The sequence below is a fragment of the Heliangelus exortis genome, chromosome 1 (assembly GCF_036169615.1).
Source record: "Heliangelus exortis chromosome 1, bHelExo1.hap1, whole genome shotgun sequence".
NCBI classification, from domain to species: domain Eukaryota; kingdom Metazoa; phylum Chordata; class Aves; order Apodiformes; family Trochilidae; genus Heliangelus; species Heliangelus exortis.
In genome coordinates, this window is record NC_092422.1 from 148,617,108 (window position 1) to 148,627,979 (window position 10,872).

Sequence of the window (10,872 nt, forward strand, 5' to 3'; positions counted from 1 at the left end):
TTCAGCTGAGTTTATCCTGACTTCCCATAATCCAGGCTGCTTTCATAACCAGCTCTGCTCCATGACAACTCTTCTCTGGCATGTGCATTTCTACCACTCTGGTCTCCTTGAACAGGGAGAGGAAGGACAAGAAACCAGAGGGCCCTGAAGACAGAGGGTCTGTACCTCTCACCACCAAGGGAGCAATGTGGCAGGGGAGACAGAGGGCATGAGCCTTGTGGAGGTAACTGGACTTGCTGAGGGCAGATTTTAAGAAAAAACAGCACAACGATGAGGCGATCTTCCTGCCTCCTTCGCTCACTTTTTCCATTTGGGTCTGGCCCCACCAGTTTAGGATTTCCCCAGGACCTGTATGTGTGTGACTGGAGGGGTCAGCTGGTTCAGGTTAACCAGTTTTATGGAAAGAGAAAATTGCTGCTTTCCCAAAAGCCTCTCCTGAGTTGTGAGAAACCTTCAGAGCAGCACCACCCCTTCCCCACCAGTGCCAAGTTCCACAGAATTTGTATTTAATTTGGCACTTAAATCAGTCCTCACCCAGAGTTGCCTTAATATTGAACAAGTGCAAAATAGCATTGGGCAGATAAGTATTAGTATCACTACAGAGGTTAAAAAGTTACTCTAGAAGGTTCTGTAAATCCTTAAAAGGAGATTTTCACTCCCTGCCTAGCAGCATGCACAGTAACAACCAAGTAATCAGGAAAATCTCCATGTCTTGAATCCATGGAAGTTCATATGGTGTCCCTTATCCTTCCTAGTTTTACCACTGTGACCAAGGTACATTTGCGAGGCACTTTTTGCTCTGTGGTAGTCAGTGAAGAAGTTGTAAGTGTCTGGAGTGTGTAAAACACAGGATAAGAACAAACTTTGGTCCTATTTCTCCAGTTAACCCATATCTTGGCTCCACCAGACCCCACTGAGTCAGGGAAGCTGGCTCTCTTTTAACATATTTTGACTTCTGGACATACTCTGGGGATCCATTCAAGCCATCTATGGTACCACATCAACTTGAAAAAAAATTTCTTGAAAGTTCAGTATTGTTTCAAGAACATCCCTCCTACCTTCAGTCTGCAGGCCAAAAACTTGCATCACAACTTCACATACCCCCTTCCCAATCTGCTCCCCAATGTTAAATTGGTACCCTTGAGTTTTCTCTCCCATCATCCACATCACACATGTAGAACTATGGAGGTGAAGGGGAAAGAAGGAGGGGAGGGTAAACATTGTTTTCACCTCAAATTTACTAGAAGAAAGAAAGCCGTATTTCAAACCAATGCCTAGGAGGGCCCCTTCTCATGCCAAGGGATTCAGAAAACACAGGTGGTTCTGTGTTGTCCTTCAGTGCTGGTAGGCAGAGTAGAGAACAGGGGAGTAGAAAAGTAGCCCAGCCTGCCACTCTAGATATAGAATAGATAGCACTGTGTTTGGGGAAGGGGGATTTGCTTGCCAGGAGCATATGGATATGCAGTAGCATAACATACCATGTAAAAACACATGGGAGAGGAAGGCTTTAAAATGACAGATTACAGACTCATACCTTCAGGAGGTTTAAAAAAAATTACAATGATTATTATTATCATAATACCATCATCATTATTTTGCTTTGATATTGTTTCTACTTTCAAATGAAAATATTACATGTGTTCAAACCATCAAAAAGACATATTTTTACAACTGAATCAAATGCCTACTAGCTCCTTTTCTATTCTGATTATGCAAGTACCCAGCAAGACTCAAGGAAATAAATACAGGAATATAGACCCAGCAGACACAGATACACGCAGTGGTGAAAAGATCATATCCGTCATCCTGTATTTACTTTATGTGGCTTGGGTTTATACTTCCTCATTTTTTAAGCACTTCTAACATTGGATCAGCTTTCTTTATTCAAGAAAAGTAGCTTGGAGAAGCTAGTAGCTCTTTTCTGTATCCTCAGACAGCTGATCTTTGGTCCACTGCAGCACTTGGAAGAAGCCAGAATCTCTTGGCCATATTTTCCCCATCTGCAGTCTCCCAGATGGCCCACTCCAACCCATCAAGAGCTATTGCTGTTGCCCCACCAGCCACTAGAGGAATCATATTCCCAAGGAAGACCACCAGCCTCTCATCATCAGGCTGTCTGGGTTTTTATTAATTAAATATTCCACATACAAAGTACTAAATAAATATATAGTGTCAGAAACCAATGTACCATACACACCCACTTGGGGAGCTCTATGTATTTATATATGAAATATCATGGAATGCTATTTACCAAATGTGAAGCAGGCTACAGAATGATTCAACTCTGCAGACTCCTTTGCTCATGAACAGGGTGCAGTCCACACATTGCCTACACACACAAACACACACACACGTACATGTACACGCACACCCTCTCTCACTTCTGGGAAGAAGGGTGTCCGCCCTCCGTAACCTGGCTGTTTGAGAAATGCTTGTGTTAATGCCACAGACACGCTTGGGAGGAGGCAGAGCTCCAAGGTGCTTGGGAGTAAATCCCACCAGGGTATTACAAGCAGCTGCATGGAAGAGATTTTGTCTGCAGGGATCCATAGCCTGGCAGAGGCAGGCAGGGATGGGGAGGGAAAGTTGGGCAGGCACCCTGGGGTGTGTGGGCAGGAGTCAAAAGCTAGGAGGGAAGTTGATGCTGTAGCACAAATCAGAAAATGTGTCAGGGTAAATAGGTGTAGATACTTTTATGTCTTTAAATTTCCTTCCCCTTCTCTAACATGATCTGTAGGTGATGAGGAGGGGGTTGGAAGAAGAGGGGGAACATGAAGAAGAAAAAAGGAATACTCTCTTCTCTCTCTGTCACTTCTCCACTGACCTCTGGAGGAGAGTCAGGCAGGGCTGGGAGTGGGTACAAAAGTAACTTTGGACAGATAAGGGAGTCCTTGATAGTACCTGAGATGTCTTCACAGGTGGGCAGGAGTGGGGATGTGTAGGACTGATGCTCCTACTCCTGTCTCTTCTCCAATCAGACATGGAGCACTGGCATCTCTGCAAGCTGATCAAAGTGGGTTTTGACTGGGGCAGAGCCAGTCATAGACCTGGCTGATGATCTTCCTGCTGCTCTAGCCTTACAGCATTCCTGCCAAAAATAGGCCAAGAGAAGCTCTTCCCAGCACGTTCCTCTGTCAGAAGAGATGAGCTTCATGCCATGGCGAAACCGGGTAAGCAAGGACAAGATAGAACAGTGTCTGAAAGCTGTGTTTAAGGAAAGAGAGGGGGCTACAAGAGTGCCTGTGTGGGGAAAAGAGGACCTCTTTCCTCTTTTTGCTAGAGTGGGTTGACTCGCTGACTTCTGCAGGATCAACTCACTGGTCACTACATGGCCCATTCCACCTGTCTCTGCTGACAGGCTCTTAGTCTCTTGGCTCCCTGCAGAGCTGCTACATGGGGCTTTTCCCACCAGTGTAGTCATGGTATGGGCTTGTCCGGGTCTTGGGTCGAGGGATGGAGAAATCACTTTGGGGTTCGATCGTCTGAAAAGGAAGCAAGAAAATCTTTACCTTTCAAAACTGAAGAGAAGTAATAGAATATGCTTAAAAAACAAACCAAAAAAAGAGAGGGAGGAACAGGTTTCCCTAGAGAGTGATCAATGGGGATGTGGAAGAGGGCTGCCCACTCTGGATCTTCATTGCAGCTTCCAGAGATGGCTGATAGGAATACATCAAGTGCTTGGTTTGGGGAAAGGAGCATGATCACCTGCCCACCTCCTGAGGAAAGGGCACAGTCTAGTGCAGGAACCGTGCTCAAAGATGTCAATTCAGAAGTATGGAAAAACTACAGCTTCAGATATTGCCTTGGGCCTCTCTTGCCTTGCTATATCCCTGGACACCTCACAGCTCCAATCTTCCCTCCAGCCACAAGAACCCCTATGGACACCCCTCATGGTGTCACCCAGCTCCATGCAGAGAGCACCTGCCTGCCTCCACAGGGCCTGCTCGAGGTCCATCTCTCTTTGCCTTTTCTACTCCTCTTCAGTGCCAGAACAATACCCTGTATGTGGTGAAATGGGTGAAGGGAGGGCATGAACTTACCTTCATCTGAAGGTGAGAAGAGTATGGGGAGTAGCTGTGGTCTCCTGTGTCTCCTGAGTCATAAAACAAGAGGAGGGAAAAGTTAGTGAATTAGTGTTACATGATAGCTTCGAAATACCACATCAAGGAACACTCAAAAGTCCTGTGGCTACTGTAACAGTGGCTTTTAGACAGATTGAACTATGCAATATGCAGGCAGAAATGGGTTAAAATTCATAGGTGGGTGACTTACTAAAGATTTCCTTGTGAAAGCAGGAATGAATGGTATTGTAAATAACAGGACATAGGTGGCCTTGGAGTTTAAACACCTCCCGTTGCCTCACAGTGACTGTCATCATCACTGGCCAAATCCCTCCCACTTGCATTCACAAGGCCCCTTCTGTGGTATTCCCTGGGAAAGCACAGCCTTTCTCAGCTATTGTTTTACAGACTTGCAGGCCTGACCCCAGGGTACAAATGGGATCTCAGTAGAAGATTCAAGGGGGGGTGCAGTCATGTCTCCTGCCCACAGATTTGAGTACGCTCAACTGATAAAATATTTGCCTTTGTCCAAGCAGGCGTGAGACTCATAGAGAAAAGGAAAACCTCCTTGCCTCCTTTTTTAGATTATGGGTTAATTTAAAAATAGATAATGAGAATCAGATCAGAACTGGAATAAATAATCTCTAAAGTAAAACCTAGAGAGGTCTGAAGAGCTGGAGCATTACTAAGGGACAAACAAAAAAACCCCTGTATTTTTATACAGGTTTTCCAGACATAACAGTCTCATAAGCAGTTACATCTCAGCCCTGACACTCAGTAGGTTTCCTACTTAGTCACCCAGCCCATACATCTTTGCCTTTTGCATTGGTATTATGCTTTTCCCTCTTGTCTGGAGATTATTTTCACTTGCATTTCTAAAGTGTCATCAGTCTGACACTTTTCTCACCTCTAAATTATGTATCAGCTTCAAATATTTTCTTGAAGCCCTCCTGCCCCTTTTAGCTCATGTGTGGTGTGTATGTGGTCAGGGCTAAGGGACAGTGGAGGCCTTCACTTCATCATACCTTGCACTATTTCATCTTGAGTGTAGGCACGGTTTTCCATTCCAGTTGTCTGCTTTATGAACTTGGGTTGGCAGAAGTCATTTTCTGGAGGGTAGTCTTCCAGCTTCAGAGGGGCAGTGAGGAAACAAATTTCAGGGATGATATACATAATCAGGAAGATCCATCCATTGGACACAAGAGCAATGGCCACAACAGGGTCATCCCAGCTAGATTTGTTTAAAACTGTGTTGCCTTTTGTGAGCATAGTGATCCACACTACCCAAATGGCAATGGAGAACAGGACAGTGACAAAGATGTGTGCCCCATGTCTCTTCCAGTTTTTGTATGACCCACGGAATGTGAATATGGAAACCAAGAAGGTCAGAGCCATCAAGAAGAGCACATAGATTACAAGCATAACAAAATCCTTTTTGTTCTCCTCATTCATATACTGAAATTTTTTTTCCTGGTTGTTTAGCCTGGTGACTATGTATTCGATGCTGATCACAACTTGTACTAGGGAAAAGGAAACAATGAGGAGCAGCAAAATCAGCCAGGAGAAGGGTTTTCTTCCTCTCACTAGTCTGTTGAGGTTGCAGGCCTGGGTGAGGAGGCATGAGAAGCAGAGAGCAAAGATGACACCAAAGAGGAAGAAGCGAGTGGGGCCAGTCTTCTCATTGAGTTTAATGATGAAGGCAAAAGTGAGACCAAAAATGCCGAGTGTGCCCAAGAGAAAGAAGAAATAGACGGAGATCATGTGCCGCTTGCTGTTGTCTTGGACTTTACAGATGAGAAAGAAAAGGGAACAGATGAGGAAAATGGTGATGAGGATGCCAGCTGCAGCCAGTGACTCCAGGACAATCCCCCAAGCCTTCTCCATGTCACAGAGAAAGTGATAGTCATTCTCAATGCTGCCACAGCCTCGGGGAGGTGAAGTTGTCATCCTTCTGATTTCTTGAACAAACTCCCAGTAAAATGTTTCCCCAGAGCTGCAGAAGAAAAGACATAGGCTGTTATAATCAACCACCCAGGTAGTGCCAGTAGTGGGGAAGGAGAGGAAGGACATTCCCACCTCACTGGGCAAGGACACCACAGTGCTAAGGACATAGAGCTGTGAGAGCAGAGCCATCTCCTTGTTTGGCATCGGCTCTCTATCAGGGGCAAGACAACCCCCTTAGTAGGAGGCAATTCACCTTGCATGTTCTCTGTATCATTCCTGGCATTGTGCAGTGCCATAGGAGTGCAGGGAGCAGGGAGAAGGTGAGGCACTTTCACAGCTATTAGCTTGGTGCCCTGCAGCACAGAGACTGAGCTGCCTTGTCACTTTTGTGATACAAGAGCAGCTGTTAGTCATAATACAGTTTATGCTTTTTTGACAAGTTCAAACAACAACAGTGAGGTTCAGAGATGAGCAATGCAGGACAGGAAACTTGTTACTCTATTTTTCCTCTTTTACTTTCTCTGAATCACTCTTGGCCTCAGCTTATGGGTATGAATGGAGAGTAACTTTAACTGCCTTTCACCCTGCAGATAACTAACCCAAATGCCTCCAGCATAGCTCTTCTCACTTCAAATTAAGTAGTGAATACAGTCCACCAACCATGAGTCCTAAACTCACATTCCTCATTGCAGCACAGCAATAAGAAGTCTCTCGAAGACTTCCATCTTCTCCACAGCACATTGCCATGCACTGGATGGAGGTCTGACATTTCAGAGCTAATGCTGTTCATTGCATGAGAAGTAACCACCAAGTTACTGCTTGAGGAGCCCAGGAGTCAAGGATGGACAAGGACTTTAATGCACCCAGCTCATTCCTGCTGTCTCATCAGTGCGTGTCTGAGTAAGCCTGGTTTGAGCCTGTCTGGCCAGGGGATAAGATTGTTTAGGTGAGTTCTGCCTATCGCTGGGGGTAATTAAGTTGCTTTCTTCCTTGGGAGCCTAAGCATGTGCAGAAACCACTGCACAAGGACACTGGGCACTTTGTGGCTCATTATGCAGGCACTGAGTGAGGTTTAGACCCCAGGGGCAGGTACTGCTTTCTAGGTACCAAATTGCTGTGTTAGGCTAGGGTCTCTAAAATCAAAACAGGACTTCAGATACAATACTGGCATGAAACATGAGGGAATTAATGGTGAGCTACACTGGAAAACCAAGGGCTTTCTTTTCTGATCTATAAAGAAAAAAGTTAACATTAGGCTTTAATACTGTCCATGATGTTTAACTTGATTTCCCCCCAACAAAACAACATATGGAAGTTATGAGAATGGTTCTAAAATATTTCCAAGAGATTTTAAGCAGTGTAGGTTGAGGCTCCAATAAATGGGAGTTGATATAATGAAGTGGAAGGGAGAAAATTTCACTGACCCATTCTCAGGTCCACATATGCCTCAATGTGACCTTCTAATAAATGGTGGAATATTTTTTCCAGGTTTTAACCTCACTGAGTAAAAGGAGATGTGCAGCTCCCTCAGGAAGCTGTTTACAATAAAATGGAAATTATTCAAATATGCAGGAACTCTGGGCTCCCAAGGAGAGAACAGATTTAGTGGAAAAGACATGCAGGAGTTTTCACAAATCATTGCTCTAAAACTTGGGGGATTTATGATCTTTGGAAAATAGCTAAGAGTTATCTGGATATCTGTGAGTAATAAATAATGAACTTTTCTGAAAAGCTGAAGAGCAAATGCTACAATTTATCCACAGACATATCCTGTTGCACACATTAGCTTATCTATTCACAACCCTTGCAGATCCGGATCAGTGCTTATTGTTCGGGTATGTGGAGAGCCCAGCAAGCCAGCATGACACCCTAGGGCAGCACAGAGTACACCCACAGCTTTGGATCTTGACTGATGCTTTCTGCAAGCTGTACTTGCCACAGTCTACTACCACAGCCCTTGGAACAAATAGGCTGGAAAGAATCTTGCTGCCTTGGAGAACTGGGCCACTTGTGCTGATTTTTACTCCTTTTTTTCTTTCTTTCTTTTCTTTTTTCCCAAGGTAGATGTTCAATGAGGCATGAAGAGTCTCTGCCCTATCTTCTAGGGTGAATATTGCCCCCAAAATGCTAAGTTTATTTAACCAACACCTGCAGAAGTGTTCGGAATTTCCAAGGGGCTCTGCAGTCCGTACAAGGGAGATTGTGCTGTGCTAAGTCCACAGCTCACCCCAGATCATGGTACTTGCTCTAGTGCTGAATCTTCTGCCTCCACCCAGAGCCTCCTCTCTCACTGATACTTGGGCATAGCACACACCCATCCAGCCACAAGTTTCAAATTATTTCCCAAGGAAAGCCTGCCATAACTCCCCCAGCTCCAGCTGGCAATCCCATGTTAGAGGGGGAGAGGAGGAAGTATTCTGTTTGCCGTGTGACCCCGTGCCCCTGCTCTCCCACCCCTCCTGCACGCCCATCCCACCCCAGCCGCAGAAGGCAGGCCCGCCCTGGATCCTGCAGGACATTGCCATGGATTACCTTGCTGGATCCTGCCCGGAGAAGACAAGGAGGGGCCCTTCAGCTGGAAGAGGCAAGTTCCCAGTGCACCAGTAACACAGTCACCTCCAGTTCTGTGACCCCGGCCGAGCAGCAGCCCCACGCTGTCCCTCCTTGGGAGCTTTAAGTGCTGGAGGGCTGCGGAGGTGTGGCTGAGCACGCCTATTCCAGTTCCACCGCCTCTCCTCCTCTCCTCTGCCACAGGACACGGCTATGAAAATACGGTCCCCGTGCCAGGAAATGAAGTAAGGCCTCCTGACGTCAGTGGGGCACTCAGCCCTGGGTTCGGGGTGGAGATGGAGCCGCTGCCTGTCCCAGCCCTGGCACCTGGGACGGAGATTGAGCTCTGCTCAGCCAAACCGCCTGATAAGGTGCTCCCCTGTCTGACTCCTGACACCTGTGGGTGGGGACTGTGGCTATGAATAGAAGTGGAGAAGTGGGTCCCCTCCCTGCTGCAAGCCTTTTGTCTCTTTGCACGCTTTCTTGCCAGGTAACTGCTTGCAAAGTGGAAGATGAGGAGGTTGTGGGATGCAAATGGATCCAAAGCGCCTGGAGGGACAGTGGCTGCGAGCCCAGCTCCAAAGACAGTTTCCTCGGGGCTCTTGTCTGTGCCTGGGGACAGGGGACACGGCTGCTGTGCTTGTCCCTTCCGCTTGTCCCAGCGAGAGCCAAAGGCTCCTTTCTGAGAAGGACAGTTTGCCTTTCGTGGCGCCACGCTCAGCCCAGCCCTGCTCTCCAAAGGTGAAGTTCTGTCTGCTGTCAAGCGCTGAGTCACTTTGTCCAAATTGCTGGCCCAAATGGTTAATCCATTAAGGCAATGACAAATTCCCCCTTGCTCTACATTGTGCCTCTGGCCTGACACACCTATCGGTGTAATCCCATCCAAAGCCCCTGGTACCTCAACAACGTGTTCATGACTTCACCTGCTGTTTTAAATATTACTCACTGAGAGTATTTTACTATTCTGATTAAGGATTTTACATCAGAGCCTATCTACACCAAACACTCGACCCCTACACCCGTCCCCCACACCTGGAAATCCCTCACACACGGTAGAGGTTGTGCTTCTTCCCGAAGCTGAGAGAACAGCTCTAGGTGCCTGTGCTGAGGTGCGACTGCCCATGGTTGTCTCATCTGCATGTTAATTTTGTTTGTTTGGTTGGTTGGTTTAGGGCCCCTGGCTTACTTCTGGGTACTGATTCCTTTTGAATGTCACAAGTGGAGATTGCCACAAAACACATACAAGAGAGTCCTCTCTTGCACGCACTTTAAAGTACATGAGGGCCTGCAGGAATGAGTGGCTCATTGACTGAAAGGCAATGGTCAGTACAGTCACTGGGAGGTGGGCCATGCTGAGCCCCAGGACAGTTCCCCATGTGCTTCCACCTTTCATTTCAGGGTAAAATCTGAGGATTCTTAGGAAAGGACATAACAGGTTCCTTAAAATGAAATTAATCTTACATTTAAAGTAGGTCCCAGGCTCAGTGAGCCAGCCAAGAAGAAGGTAATTGTAAAAAATGAGAAGAGAAAGAAGGAGTAATGAAGAGGAGTTTAGCACCAGCTTAGTGGGATCCAGCCTGTCTAGGACAACATCCTAATAAGGTTTTAAATGTCACCAGTAACCACCAGCATATTTGTGTCTTGTCAGAGCACACTATAGACTGCCAGCTACTTCCCTACATTTACACAAACACACAAAAACCCATGGAAGGGAACATGACAAATTATATTGAGGAAAAAAAGAAAATGTAAGAGTAACACCAACATTTTCCAGAACTCCTGAGAAATTCTTGTGAGTCAGTCATCAAACACGCCCTATACTTTCAAAAGGCTAATAAGTGGAGCTACATGAGAAAAACCACACATCCCAGGTGACTAAGGAGCCCAAGTGCTGCTGGCTTGTTGTAGGTACTCTGAGAAATTATGCCCATGGCTCTCATGTTGTGCCAAGGTAGATGAAGAAGCATTGCTGATCTGCATGGGTAAGTATGAACAGCACAATGATCACACTAGAAAGGTGAGATGGTTTTCACCTTGCTTTAGGGATGGGTTGCAACTAGCAGATAGAGGCACCTAAATTTAGATGTATGATGGTTATTACCTGAATGTGAACTGGATGTCTCGGCTCCTGAACAGCCAAAAGTTCAGAAGGACTGGCCCAGCTGGAGGGATGCAGGTGTCTATTTCTGTCTACACTGTGATGCTCCCAGGTGTGCTTGGCTGGATTACCTGAGGCCTCGCCTTAGTTGTTTGCACACCAGCATCTTGTGTCACGTGAGATGCCACAGGGAATTCTGCTCAGCTTCCATGGACCACT

The 10,872-nt window shown here is 46.3% G+C and overlaps 1 protein-coding gene across 1 annotated transcript; it reads right to left on the reverse strand.

The window, feature by feature from the left end:
- Nucleotides 1-2,107: 2,107 nt before the first annotated feature.
- On the reverse strand, nt 2,108-8,764 carry LOC139791015 (retinoic acid-induced protein 3-like). Its single transcript, XM_071732808.1, has 4 exons — nt 8,538-8,764; nt 5,087-6,054; nt 4,041-4,093; nt 2,108-3,482 (listed from the first exon to the last, which is right to left on the reverse strand). The coding sequence occupies exons 2-4, from the start codon at nt 6,006-6,008 to the stop codon at nt 3,390-3,392; spliced, it is 1,068 nt and encodes a 355-aa protein (XP_071588909.1). The 5' UTR covers nt 6,009-6,054; nt 8,538-8,764; the 3' UTR covers nt 2,108-3,389.
- Between the last annotated feature and the right edge of the window lie 2,108 nt (nt 8,765-10,872).

Bases quoted from the DNA above. Each gene is read 5' to 3' on its own strand.
- LOC139791015 (XM_071732808.1), bottom strand. From the start codon at position 6,008: ATGACAACTTCACCTCCCCGAGGCTGTGGCAGCATTGAGAATGACTAT. The intron at 4,094-5,086 runs GTATGATGAAGT...TTTATGACTCAG, and splicing joins TCAAGATGAAATAGTGCAAG to GAGACACAGGAGACCACAGC. The intron at 3,483-4,040 runs GTAAGTTCATGC...CTTCCTTTTCAG, and splicing joins CTTCTCACCTTCAGATGAAG to ACGATCGAACCCCAAAGTGA.